This window comes from Vanacampus margaritifer, chromosome 2, assembly GCF_051991255.1.
Source record: "Vanacampus margaritifer isolate UIUO_Vmar chromosome 2, RoL_Vmar_1.0, whole genome shotgun sequence".
In the NCBI taxonomy this organism is placed as follows: domain Eukaryota; kingdom Metazoa; phylum Chordata; class Actinopteri; order Syngnathiformes; family Syngnathidae; genus Vanacampus; species Vanacampus margaritifer.
The window spans coordinates 4,491,675-4,505,671 of NC_135433.1; the positions used below are offsets into that span (position 1 = coordinate 4,491,675).

Genomic DNA, 13,997 nt, shown 5'->3' on the forward strand with positions numbered 1-13,997 from the left:
ATTTTATGAAAAGAATTCCAGAGGCAATGTGGGTTGGAATGTGGCATGTAATTTGATGAAAATGTAATAAAACTGAATAATTTCACCAATAGTTAAAAAAAAATCCTGACTGATTTTTTTTTTTTTAAACCAATAATGCAATACCCCATTAAATTCCCAGAAGTCTTTGTGGAAGAGAAGTTCTAATCAAATGGGCAGAACTTAACTTTGATTACCGCCTACAGAGTTGGTTTGACACTAAATCAACTCTTAAATAGCTCCGACACTGATCTCCATTTAAATTAGAGTTACTCAAATACATGTTGGGATAGAAATCAAACATTTAACGTCAAAATGTTAATGTTACATTTTTTGCTGTGAATGATTATAACAGTTTCTCAAAACATATTGTATAAATGCACATATTACACTATATGTCAAGTTTAAGACCCACCCGAAAATTGAATCAATTCCCAATAACGAGGCATAATTTGCACAAATGTTATTCCTAAATCGGGTTTTTTATTGCATTTTTGGTGAATGGTTGCATTATTGAGTTTCATTACATTTTAAGTGCAAATTTTGTTACATTTTAAGAAAGTTATTACATTATATTGTACAATAAGCAAAAGACTTAACATCTGGCAAGTAAAACGAAGTTAATGAAGTTTTGTTAAATACACTGACATAAATCACTTTTATTTTACTGTAACAGTACATGGCTCAATGCATACTTTTAGCAGGACTGGATAAATTATGTATCCCACTCTGTGTATGACTTGGAATAATGTGGCACTTCCCAGGTAGCTCTTGAAGTGGATGTTTACATTTTTATTTATAATCTCTCAAGGGACATAAACAAATGATAATATTGGCAGAAAAAAAACGCTGCCGCGTATCTTAAGCGGCCAAAATGCTTCATTCGGCTCGCTTCCTTGTTCTCCACCAATCAGTCTCGCATACGGGCACGAGGGGCGTTCACGGTCCCTTGGATTAAAAAAAAAAAGATTCATATTCCGTTTACCAATAGTCGTCCCTACCAACATAACCCAGTCTTAAATAAATACTAAGATTTCTTTCGTCATCTTCACTCGCAGCTTTTTTACATCCTTCAACACGCCTCCGTATGAGAACCAAAACTGTAGGTGGCGCTACAGGTGAGAGGCAACAGATTAACGTTAGTGAATAGCTGGAGAAGAAGACAAGGGACCAATAACACCAACGAACTCATCCGATTCAGCTGTGTGTCACTCACTCGGTTTCGGTCGAGCGGGGGGGATCCACCCGGAAAAGAAATGGCGATGAAGTGGCTTCGCTTCTCCTTCCTCGCCCTCGGGGTGTTGTCGCTGTGCCTCGCCGCGTGCGGGGACATGAACGGCGTGAAGAAGATGAAAATGCAGTTCGCCGCGGGGCCCTTGCTCAAGTTCCAGATTTGGTAAGCGAGACGAAATGTGGCGAGTCATCGCGAGCTAGCCCAACGACGGAAGCTAAGGCTAACCGTTCGTAAGCACGCGCGCCCTAGCGTCTATTTAAAATGTTAACCTTCGAGTGACACTCGTAAATAATTGAGCAAATATTTATGTCTTCATTAGAACGTTCTAATTTAGGGCGAGTAATTTATGTACTTCTTGTCAGTTCTCGTTGGGGCCCGTGTAAAGTGTTTACCGGAGGCACCTCCATTTACGACGGTGTCGCGACGTAAAACGAATGTCTACGTATTGCACGTCACTAATCTACCCTAGCGCAGTAGTGAAGTCATAAATATAGCATAAATAGAACAAGCAAATGAAAAGCAGTAAGTACGACCTCAACCACTGATGAAAAACACTAGAATTGACCTTATATTTTCTTTAAAATATATGGAATTATAATTTTAAAAAGTACAGCAACGGAAAGTATATAAGTAAACAATACTATAAATGCAACTGTTTGCGTATATAAAAATAAAAATAAATACTTGTGCCTAAGCACAATGACGGTTGATCAACACTGATCGGAAAAACAGGCAAATTACTTAGTGAGACGAGATAAAAGAGTTCCAAATCCCATATTTGAATGGTAGCTAGTTTGAAAAGTGTCAACAAATGATCTCCAGAGAAGTTATGTCTGTGAGAGTTGCAGGTTAAAGATTATGCTGGAGCCTGAAAAATGAGTGACTGCACTTGTTTACAGTTTGTCAAACCACATTTGTGTCCCTTGCAGCATCTCCTGAGGGTACAAGCGGGTGTTTGAGGAGTACACGCAGGCCTTGTACCAGCGGTACCCGGACATCCGCATCGAGGGGGAGAACTACCTTCCCGTCCCCGCCTATCGGTAGGAGATTATTTGAAGAGATTATCTGAAGTCACGGGCGATTTGTAAACTGATTGCCTTTGTTAAAACGATCTGTAAAGACCAGCCGGATTATTGTCTGTTGAGGAAATTCTCATGAAAGCTGCTTTAGTGTGAACACGTGAGTTAAAGGAGACGATGTTTCAAATTGGTCTGTGTCAAATAACTTGTCTGACATGCTTTTAGTCAAATGATCACAAGAATGATGAGGTGAAGTGCATTTTTGATGCTTGATTGCTTGCGGAAATGAACCAGTTTGAGCCCATGGTAAGCAAGTGACTGGCTGTACTGTTTTTGTAGCGTGGTCCCAGGGGTTTGTGGTCAATGTGGTGTTAATGACACCCAAGGGTCTCCAACAGTTGAGTTGTTAATAAACACACTAATGACCTAAAATAATCAAGAAAGTCAAACGCAATCAGTCCCAGGACCAGATTTTGGCCTTTTTCCACATTTTGACCCCCCCCCCCCCCCCCCAAAGAATAAAATTGTTGCTTGGCATAACTGTGGATGCCAAAAACTTTTTGATGAATTTTACAGGCAGGGTTTTTATACTACTGTATAGGGGTGTGCCAAAAAAAAACAAAAAATTCATTTAGTACGATTCAGAATCGATTTTAAATGTCCCAAAATCAATTTTATTTAAATAATTTTATACTGTCTTCCCTTTGTTTGTGTGTGCCTTTATTGGGAGCGCTGTTCATGTTGTACCCGATTTGGCCACTTAGGGGCAGTGTGGTTCCACGCAGTCCGATACACTGTTAAGTTGTAGCCACATTAGAGAGTAGAAGGAAGAAGTCACGATCAAGTTATTCCAATAAAAGTTGTTGTTTTTTTTCAGCGTGGAGCCGTTCTTTTAAGTAATAAAAGTGCCGCGAGTAGCGCACTAATTAGCATTAGCGAGTCAGACTGGAGTAGATCATTACGATTCCTTGAACATCTATAAATTGAAGCAAAAATCATTGTCAATCAAATAATTTTGCAACTGTAATTCCCCCAGTAGAGGCTTACCAGGTAAGGGTAGATCGTTAATTAGTAGCATTAAAGGAACTTTAAATTAACTCAAAATAAACACACTAATTTTGACTCCCTTACTTGCTAGGAAAAAAAGCTAACAATATAATCATGAAAGCTCCCCAAAAAGCGTCGCTGTCGGGCTTAAGTCATCTTATGGGGATCCAAAATAAACGGGAACAGCTATCTAGATGTGATTATACTATCCATGTGCCTTCAGGCCAAAGTATTATCAAACGAGATATGCCTCACATGCAACAACGTAGCATGAAGAGAGTTAAAGACTTGGCTGATTTTAAATAGCATGTTGTCCTTCCCTCAGGCACATCGCTTCCTTCCTGTCTGTCTTCAAACTGCTGGTGATCGGGATGATCATTATTGGCAAGGATCCATTCGCTCTGTTCGGCGTACAAGCGCCGGGGGTCTGGGAGTGGGGCCAGGGAAATAAGGTACGTTATTGTTGGGGCTGAAGTCCGCTCTTATGGTTACTTGATATACCTGCAAGAGGAAGGTTGTCAAATTGTCATCTACAATCCAGTTGTATTTTGACATTTCAGATCTACGCGTGCATGATGGTGTTCTTCCTCAGCAACATGATTGAAAACCAGTTGATGTCCACGGGTGCTTTTGAAATCACATTAAATGGTGAGTACCTTTTTTTTTTTTTAGACTCGTGTCAAAGCTGGTTTGTGCGGGGGGGGTGCAGTGTTGTCTCATAGGAGGGGCATCCATGTTTGATCAAGGCAGCATGACGCTCAAAAATCTTCCGTCCGATTTATTCAATCGAGTGATTTAATTGCAAAAAAAAAAAAAGTGTACGCAAAATGTCATCTTAAAATGTTTTTTCCACATGCAATTACTGTAGACTCAACACACCATTCCATGTAGAAATGAGAGGAAAGCGAGCAAACAAGACAGAAAAGTAGGTCTATTTGCTACGATGGCCAACACAAGATGTTGGTTTGTCCAATTTAATATGGCCTAGCATCACTAATTAGAACATGCTGCAGGTGCAATTTCAATCGCTTTATTGAAGAAATTGGGGATGTTCGATACCACTTTTTTTCACACCAATACCGATACTCAACTCGAGTAGTCACCGATACCATATACCGTTGCCACGCGTGCATACAATTACCCCCCCCCAACAAAAAAAAAAGACCAGTAATTTTTAAAGAAAGACCCATAAATCCCAATATAGTATTTTTCCTTAAAACCGCTTGAAATTAACGGGAATTTTCTATTCCTCTAATTTCTGGTTCCTGATTGTAAAACAGCCACTAGAGGGCAGCCGATAAGTACCGATACGGTTAACCCCTTCAGACCCACATTTTTTCTACTTAGCAAATTTTTTTGGGGTGCTAATTATGACTTTTTTTCTTTTTTTTTTACACATAATAACATATAATTTTTGGGGGGATATCTCATGTTTTTTTGTGTTATAGTGGACGCCAGGATAATAAGGCTGTAATGTGTTGTAAACTTAGCAAGTTTATATGTAACATTTTTAACATGAACATCATGCAAATCAACTTGCCATTGTTATTGGTTAGCTAGGATCCAATGATGAACCAGAAGTGTTGACATCATCCAAATTATGCGTTTTCTTGGTTTAGACACACAAATATATCATGTCCACTGCAGTCATCTAAGGCAGAGGTCCCCAACCCTGGTCCTCAGGGACCGGTATCCAGCTTGTTTTCCATGCCTCCCACAGCCAACACAGGTGATACATATCATCAGCTAATCAGCAATCTCTGGAGAAGGCTGATAACAATCTCCACCTGTGTTGGCTGTGGGAGACATGGAAAACAGGCTGGATAACGGTCCCTGAGGATCAGGGTTGAGGACCACTGATCTAAGGGGTATAAAATAAGGCTGGTATCAGCACAGATACCGATACCTGGTATCGGTACTCGCCCATCCCTAGAAGAAATTATACTGAAATAAATTGTAATAAGCTCCCCTTTATAGACGAGCTGCTACAGGCAGAAATTTTAACACGCAGACTGGCTAACAGCTAGCCACTAATCTGGCTCCCATGTCACTCACCAGGTCAGGCCCCACTGTTAAAGCCACACATGCTCACAGATATTATCGTGTGGAAGAACAATACCTCGCATGCACATATTGTTGATATTATCATTTTATCTGATTGTGTTCATCGATGGGATCATTGTTAGAATTGATAACTGCAGCCGTAGATCCAGTACATATGTAGCTCTTGTGTGTGTGTGTGTGTAGATGTGCCAGTATGGTCCAAACTGGAGTCGGGCCACCTGCCCTCCATGCAGCAGCTGGTACAGATCCTGGACAACGAAATGAAGATGAACGTTCACATGAACACAAAGCCCCTCCACCACTCGTAACGGCGCTCCCCACTGTGCGGCTGCAGCCAAAAGCCCCTCCATGTAAGGACGCCGCCATTTTCAACCGTTTGTGGTTCTGGCCTGTCTTAAGCCGTTGCCTTCCCTCCTCCCCTCCAGGTTCGAGGTGGGCCTCTCTCGCAGGGCTGTGACGTGATGTTTATGAAGGTCTGCGCTGAAGGCAGGACCACTGCTAGCGCAGACTGGATGCCCCTCCCCCCTACATCATCGTCGGCACGCCCCTTACAGATGACCCGCCCCCGACACCAGAGTGGGCTTGATGGCGACACGGCCGGCCTGCCAGCCAGTCGGTCATTCTCTTGTATTATTCACTCGCATCTTATCAAAGCAGAAGTCAAATTATGAGATTAAATGGTTGCATATGACGAAGTCTTTAATAAAACGTATGACTGAGACAAATGTACGGAAAGTCACTGTGCACTTATATTGTCTTATTTTTTTTAATATATAGTACCTGCACTGAAAAAAATGGGGATTGATATTTACTTGGGGAAAAAAAATCTAGTAAAGTTTTTTCGCATCAGAAATTCTAGTTAAAACTCCTTGTAAAATTTACTTAGAATTTCTGTGTGCATTAAACATTACTATTTTTTTCCCCAAGTAAATATCAATCCCCATTTTTATTGTGTTATGCATTAAAATCGTCGAGTTAGCTATCTATCTTTGAAATTCTGATGACTTTTTATCAACTCGTACATTATGAGGCGTTAGCTGTTCCTGCTGGAGGTTCCAGAGTGAGTCGTCTGCTGCTGGAGGGGTTGACGTGTCCGGCATTCCTGCACTTGAGTGCCAATTCCCCGTTTTGCTTACGTTGCTGGAATTAGGGGACACAAACTCTCATTTTCTCCGTGGATCCACCTCATCTTTATAGCTAGAGTTAAATTTTGAAATATTGAGTATATATATATATATGGACTTCCTGCATTCTGTCTTCATTAAAAAAAATTCAATATTCATATATCATTTGTCTTAAAACTGTTAAGTGCGCAGTGACTCCCTGGGCACCCTTGTAAAATGACTAAAAGTTTATTGTTGTCAAAGTAGCTCCGGCCCTGCAGAAAAGCTACTCGTCACGCTGTCGTCAAACTAACATTGGGAGATTTTTTGCTATGATTTGTGAGTAATTTTTATATTTGCATAACTTGGAATGAGTTGATACAAAGAATAAAAACCTCTTGTGATCTACGAAGCGGCGTTGTCTTCGTCCATATTTAGAGGCAGTCCTGAAGGCAGCCCCTGATGAAGGCGCGTTCGTGCTGGCTCATCAGGACGTTGGTGCTGACCTCCAGCAGCTTTTTGCCAAAGACGCGGATGCTGTGGGCCGGCGTGCTCTTCTGGTGCAGCGGCGTCAGCAGACTCCAGTTGAGGTGCTGGATGCACAGGTGGATCTTCACCCGAGCGGCCAGCACGAACAGCTCGTCCTTCAGCAGCATGGGTCCGCTGGTAGGCTTCTCTCGTGTGCATTTACACTGCGGGGAAGGCACGCATTGCGCTTTAATGGAGCGGTGGCTATTTTTACATGTCCATTAAACGCACCTCGGAGACGTTTGTTTCAAAGTGTGCGCCGGAGAATCCATTTTGCGAAAGGTTCGGAGCACTTAGAATGGGTGTAGAAGCTTTTTTTTTTTTCATATCCATTTTTGTAGTCCCATGAGGGCCATAATACTAAATTTATGGAAAGATTTCAACAAATGTTTATTTTATATTCACAGCTTTTTTTTTGGTTCACTTCCTGTGAGGTTTTATTAGATCATTTTTTGAATGCTTTAAAATACGCCAGATAGCCACAAAATGATTAGCTAGCTCCCCTTTGTAGCCACAAAACAAGTACAGTAGTCCCAAACACCAATTTTGCCACTTGACACGAATCATCACACGTTGAGCATGGCAGGAGTTCAAACCCTGAATTAATCTCACCTGATTTGTAACTGCAAATACTAGCTTGATTTTGGACTTGGCATGCTTTTGTATACTGCGGCTTATTCCCACATTCCAAAAATGTGAGGTCCATTCAATTCAATTAACTTGTACATATAGTGCCTTGCGAAAATGTTCACCCTCCCTATTTCGATTTTTTTTGTTTTGCCACATTTCAGGCCTCAAAAAAAGATGTAAAATGTGTTTATTTATTTTTTTGATCAACAAGTGGGACACAATTGTGAAGTGTAACTAAATTTATACAGTATTTTTTTTCCCACTACAAAATAACTGAAAAGTAGGGTATGTTGTTGTTCACCCCCTTTTCTCTCAGTGCAGCCAACTGACTCTAGAAGTTCCCTGATCATTTCTGAATGATTCAATGTTGACCTAAATAACATGATGATAAAGTCCACCAGAGCGTAATTTAGTCTCTTTATAAATTCACCTGGTCTGTGATGGTCTGTTCAAAGAATAGTAATGAGCCAACGGCATCATGAAGACCAAGGAACGCACCAGTTCCAGGATAAAGTTGTTGAGAAGTTTAAAGAAAGGATTAGGATTTAGCAAGTAGCACTAAAGAACTTTTTAACCAGAATAAAACATTTTCATAACTTCTGATGAAACCTTGACTTAAAATTTGTTGAATGGTACATTTGCCATATCCTGAAGGGGTCTGTATAATTTTTACTGGCAATAAGCAATTTTGAGGAGGATGGTAGGAACACTGCCACACAAAAAACGACAAATGTACCGACTGCTTTATGGCATACGTCACTTCCCTCTTTCCCCATTCGTTTACAAAGACGGAAGTCAATTTGAATGTTGACACAATTACTGCTTTCCTGGCCGAAGCTGAAAAACTGAAAAGTTTGTCTGAGGAGGCAATAAAGAAAAAGGGACAGTCAAGGATCAACATTGGCCCGGATTTCACTCGCTGGGGTGAGCTCCAAAACGACGCAATGCGCTTGTCCTCATGGGAAATGTGGTCTTCCTTCAGGCATAACGATACCACTTTTGTCTACATGGCGCCGCCATAATCAATGTAAGCTGAAAGTTCATTAGTGTTGCTTTAAACATTTCGTGGAGCACTGTTGGATCAATCATATGGAAATTGAGCATCTTCTCAACTTTTAGCCCAAACAATCGCACTTAGTGATCAGAGATGCAGCCAATTACTAGGGGTGTGCCAAAAAATCGATTCTCATTTAGTACGATTCAGAATCAATTTTAAATGTACCAAAATCGATTTTATTTAAATTATTTTATACTGTCTTCCCTTTGTTTGTGTGTGCCTTTATTGGGAGCGCTGTTCATGTTGTACCCGGTTTGGCCACTTAGGGGCAGTGTGGTTCCACGCCATCTGATACACTGTTAAGTTGTAGCCACATTAGAGAGTAGAAGGAAAAATTCACTATCAAGTTATTCCAATAAAAGTTGTTTTTTTTCCAGCGTGGAGCCGTTCTTCTGAGTAATAAAAGTGCTGCGAGTAGCGCGCTAATTAGCATTAGCGAATCAGACTGGAGTAGATCATTACAATTCCTTGCACATCTATAGATTGAAGCAAAAATCATTGTCAATCAAATCATTTTGAATCAAAAATCGTTCTGATCGAAAATCGATTCTGAATCGAATCGCAGGCCCAAAAATCGGAATCGAATAATGAGACATTCATAGATTCCCACCCATACCAATTACGCTAGATGAGCTGTGAAAAGTGGCAAAAGGTAAAAAAAAAAAATGTCTAGGGGGCAAATACTTTCGCAAGGTGTAACAAGCTTACGGTGCCCTCCCAAATCCTAACTTTAGAGAATACTTTGGAGTTACCTGAGCGCTGCAGCTACCCACACTACAGCGTGCCTGTTGACCGTTAGCCAGGAAGGAGACGAAAATTTGATCCTTTCCCAGGACGCGCACCCCGATGTGCTTGTTGAGGGACAAGAAGAGAGGAGGCAGGTGAGAGGGTGGGAGCGTTTTCCAGCTCCAGCGACGGACCCTGGCGCCCGTCTCGTCCAAACACTGGCCACCGCAGCCGTTTAGACTCAACCTAAAGCAGGCGGACAATCCGCATAAATGGCTTGTCCGTATTTCGATGTCGCTCAGGGTTCGAGCAAACAAAACAAAACGGATGAATTTCTTTTTACCATCTGTTTACCATATGTTTCCGTTGCTGTGGTAACACGTTGCCCTGCCGTTACTCTGGAAGATGGCTCGGATGGCTCGGGGGGGCGGCAGGTTGTTGTCGTACACGAGGCAAACCCTTTGCTTCTCTTTGGTGACCACAAAGACGAGAGCCAAGAGGTCTCCCGGGTAACTGTCGGTAACGAGAAGGCGCAGGTGTGATTGCATATACTCGGGAGAAGGTATTGTTGTGCCGAGGTGCGTACTAGAGCTGAGCAGTGCCATCGGGAAAGAGGTTAAGGAAGGGCCTGCCGTCCATGTAAAATTTCTGTTGAAATTCTCCGTCCTGTCAACACAGAGACGAGAAAGTATGAGAGCGAGTCAGAGAGCGAGCATGTGCGTGCTGTTTTTCTCCCCTTCTGGTGACATATTCCAAAAAGAGGCGGCTTGTGGTCGCAAACGGACTCTCTGGCCTCCTCCTTTTTCAGTTGCACGACATTCTCGCCGACATTCTTGAGCGTCCAGCCGCCCTCTTCCGCCGAAGCGGCCAGACGGAAGCTGAGGATTTTTGCTTCTGGGGCTGCGAGGCGACCAGACCACAATCCTGGGTCAACAACACATCCCGGGACAAAATGTCTGAAATGTCTGTCCACTTACTGGGTTCTGCCTGTTGCGAGTCGTCTCTCTTTAACCCCGTCAGTTCCCTGACACGACACATTACTTGTGTTAGACTCACATGGTTAACATGCTTTTTTTGTTGAGGTCTAAATTCCTACATCAGTCCACGTGAAAGGTCACTAAAATTTTGGGCGTTCTTTTTATCTCTGCCGCTGAGCAGTGCCTCCGCCAGGTCGCTGGACGGCTTGCCTTCCCGCCTGTCCTCAATTTCGGCCGCCACCGAAGGTCGCTTCCTCACCAGGGCCATGCAGAGCTTCCGGCGCTGGGTGCAGCAATAGCCCGGCACCGCCTGAGGGGGAGACGCACGGTCGGTCGTGAGCTGCGGCCGGCGGAGCGTACAGTAAACAAAAACAAACATCCGCATCCCACATCCGCGCTATCTCACCGCCAGCTCGTCCTCCCATCTCACTTCCAGCACGGGCTTGGCATTCCTGTGGCAGTATTCGCACTTTCCCGGGTGCTCAAATGGAGGCTAGCAACACATACAGGGAAAAGAATGTTAAAGGAGAAATGAACACTCACAGGAATATTTAAGCCTAACTTGAGATTTATGTGAAGAAAAAAAAAACATTTACTTAATTTTTTGAGGTAATTTTAACACAAACCTACTAAATAAACCTTATACGATACATATTCATTAGTCTAGCAAAGCCTATTTATTTGAAATGCACAATCCTCAGATTAATGTATTTAGTATAATTACTCTAATAATAATAATGAGAGTATTTATTACAACACATGAAGTATATTGTTTGAAGTGCGTAATAATCAGGTTACCTATACACATAAATAATAAATATAAATAGCATATACTGTATGTGAAAAACACGTATGCCCATTTCCCCCCCATTTTTTATTTATTTACATTTTTATGTTTTTTGGGATGAAACTGAAAGCAGACATCCCCCCCCTCAAAAATTAAAAAAATATATAATTATTATACTTTATTAATACTAATAAAAGTGAAACCCGGTTGTGAGGACACGCGGTTAGTAAAATGGATGGGTGGATGGATGGATGGATGGGATGAAACTAAATGCAGACATCCCCAAAACATTAAAAAAAATAATAATAATAATAATTATACTTTATTAATAGTAATACATAAACCTGACGATTATTTTATTATTTGGTATGTTTGTGTTAAAATTATCTAAAAAATAAATGGGAATTTGTTGTGTAAAACCTGCCCATAAATCTGAAAAGTTAGGCTTAAGGTGTATTTATTTTTTTTTTTTTGTAATATGCAATTGAGTAAATGAGGCGTTCTTTGAAATTAACTTTTTTCTTCTTGGCAAGGAGGAGCAAGGGAGCCAAATGACACTGCAAACCTTTTTGCTCTGATTAGTGTGTTTAAAAAAAAATAAAATAAAATAAATCGCCAGTGGGTACCAGTTAAGCTCAAGGACAACATGAGTAGCCCACAGGTCTATTCTAAAAAAGAGCTCGCCAGTGATTGAACACATACCTCTAAATGTGAGGCTGTGATGGCAAGTCGGGGGTTGTCAGACTCGCGGTGGTAGCTCAGGACTCCAGCTCGAATGCAGTTTGTGGGCGGGTCACAGAAAGCCTGAGGAGAGCATCATGTCACCTGATCAATCACGTCAGCCAAACCACATTTGATCAGCAGGCAGTCATATCCTGCCTGCCAGGTTTGTACTTACATAGTTGTTCAGGTCACGGAGGAGCTCGCAGATATCATGTTCTAATTTTGCAACTGCATTTTCTAAGGGCAAACATATTCATTTCAGTAGTAGAAAACGTTTTGGAATGATTTACTTCTTTTTAATACCACAAAAAAATGGCAATTGAACAGGGGTGTGTAGACTTTTTACATCCATTGTTGATGTATTTGGATCTTCTTAAAGAAAGATTCACTTGTTGGAGAAGACTTACTGGAAACGCTGGACCTCATCGTTTTCAGTTTTCTCTTCTTCTCCACTCCGCTCTCGCGTCTCGTGCAAAGTTTCTATCCTGGAGATGCATTTTGCACAAGATGATTTTTAAACAGCGCGATAAGACGTTCTGGGTTTGAATCTCATAGTAGCGCAGTGGTCGTAATTAAGACAGCAAAGTTCAAATCCATGCACGCCACAGCCACACTCAAATAGCAAATTCAACAGTCATGCTAAGCAAGTTGCAAGACATTTTTGATTATGATTATAAAGTGAAACATAACGTGCATAACAAAAAAGACAAAATATTGTGCAGACATACAAAGTCCAAGTATACTCACCCTCATTCCAGGAATACATGCAATAATACTTCATACCCTCCATTGTTGTCAGTTACCATGGAGATGAACTACATGTGGCTGTTATGTGTAACCATAGCAACCTCAGTCTGATACGATACTATGTAGTCCAATGGAGAGGGATGTTAATTAGTAGCTAATCTGAGTTAATCATTTGACTTCATTAGCTTTCAAGCTAACCTGATTTCAAGCAGCAATATCCTATTCAACTATCCATCCATCTGATTTTTTTTTAGGATGAGTTGGCTTAGGGGTGAGAGGTAAGAGAGGTACCCACCTGACTTGGCCACATATAGACAAATCATTCACAATCACATACATCGCATGCAGGTTTGCGGATGTGGAAGGAAGTTACCTGAAAACGCAAATTCCAAACGGAAAGGCCACAGTCGAGTTTCGAACCCAGAACCTCAATTCCCCACTCAAAATCAAATGATATTATGGAAAAAAATAGATGAACTAACTAAGCTTGCCATGTGGTGGCAGCACAGCAGCAGGGGAACTTTGCTCTGTTGTCATGGAGAAAGACCTTGAGACACATTTAGGAGTTGAAACCTGGAGAGAGAAAAATAACATCACCTTTTACTGAGCAAGAATGGCAAATGATTGAAACACTGTATAGCGCTGAATTCGTGCTTTAGTTTATTAACCTGAAAACGTCACAATCTCTTTTGGGAGCAATAGCTTCACTTCAGATTCATGGTGTTACACACCGTCTCTCCAGCAGATGGCGGCAATGGGCAAACTAACTGGCTCAATTTGCATCTGAATCACGCCACTTTGGGACATTTTTTCCTTGCATTTTGCGTGTACTACAAATGAATGTTATCATACGTAGTTTACTTTCGGCAGGTTGAATAAAGTCGGGACAGTGATAAACAATAATAATTTTGCGAGAAAGAACTGTGGTGTAGAGCTGTACGTCAAAATGAAAGCAATTACAACGCGAGTATGATGTCAGAATGGTAAAAAAACAAAACATAAGTCGGACGCGTAATTTTGATAGGGACGTCTATGTTAATATGTAACATTAGAGCCAATAGTTAAAACTGCAGTAACTATAACGAACATCTTGTCAATTTAATTTGACACGACCTCCCTAGGCTCACTGATGGACGTTCAATGGGCGAAGTAACGAAGATCAAATACTAACGTTGCTGTACCTTCGTCGATTCCTCCTCACTGTACTTGATGTATTATTCGGACGACTTTAATTTTACTGTAATGTATACTGTATATCTATATAATTATTCATGTTATAATTTCATATTTATTGTTACAAACCCCGCCTTCATTAACTCTGTGTCCTGCCAGGTGCA

At 41.3% G+C, this 13,997-nt stretch overlaps 2 protein-coding genes across 4 annotated transcripts; one reads left to right on the plus strand and one right to left on the minus strand.

Annotated features, from left to right (window-relative positions):
* The first annotated feature begins 1,209 nt into the window (after positions 1–1,209).
* selenot1a (selenoprotein T, 1a) lies at positions 1,210–6,897 on the plus strand. The gene is made up of 6 exons (XM_077557211.1): positions 1,210–1,414; positions 2,182–2,292; positions 3,644–3,770; positions 3,879–3,966; positions 5,566–5,732; positions 5,808–6,897. The coding sequence occupies exons 1-5, from the start codon at positions 1,275–1,277 to the stop codon at positions 5,688–5,690; spliced, it is 591 nt and encodes a 196-aa protein (XP_077413337.1). The 5' UTR covers positions 1,210–1,274; the 3' UTR covers positions 5,691–5,732; positions 5,808–6,897.
* Positions 6,889–13,987, minus strand: LOC144043504 (glutamate-rich protein 6). 3 transcript variants are annotated; one of them, XM_077557207.1, is made up of 13 exons: positions 13,832–13,987; positions 13,034–13,233; positions 12,321–12,398; positions 12,089–12,150; positions 11,893–11,994; positions 10,810–10,896; positions 10,523–10,713; positions 10,404–10,450; positions 10,162–10,326; positions 10,013–10,091; positions 9,781–9,939; positions 9,453–9,672; positions 6,889–7,177 (listed from the first exon to the last, which is right to left on the minus strand). In XM_077557207.1, exons 3-13 carry the CDS (start codon positions 12,337–12,339, stop codon positions 6,920–6,922), a joined length of 1,389 nt encoding a protein of 462 aa, XP_077413333.1. In that variant the 5' UTR covers positions 12,340–12,398; positions 13,034–13,233; positions 13,832–13,987; the 3' UTR covers positions 6,889–6,919. The 3 variants fall into 3 exon arrangements, with proteins under 3 accessions (XP_077413333.1, XP_077413334.1, XP_077413335.1); XM_077557208.1 differs by having other exon boundaries at positions 13,842–13,974; XM_077557209.1 differs by lacking the exons at positions 13,034–13,233; positions 13,832–13,987 and adding an exon at positions 12,661–12,824.
* Positions 13,988–13,997: the final 10 nt, after the last annotated feature.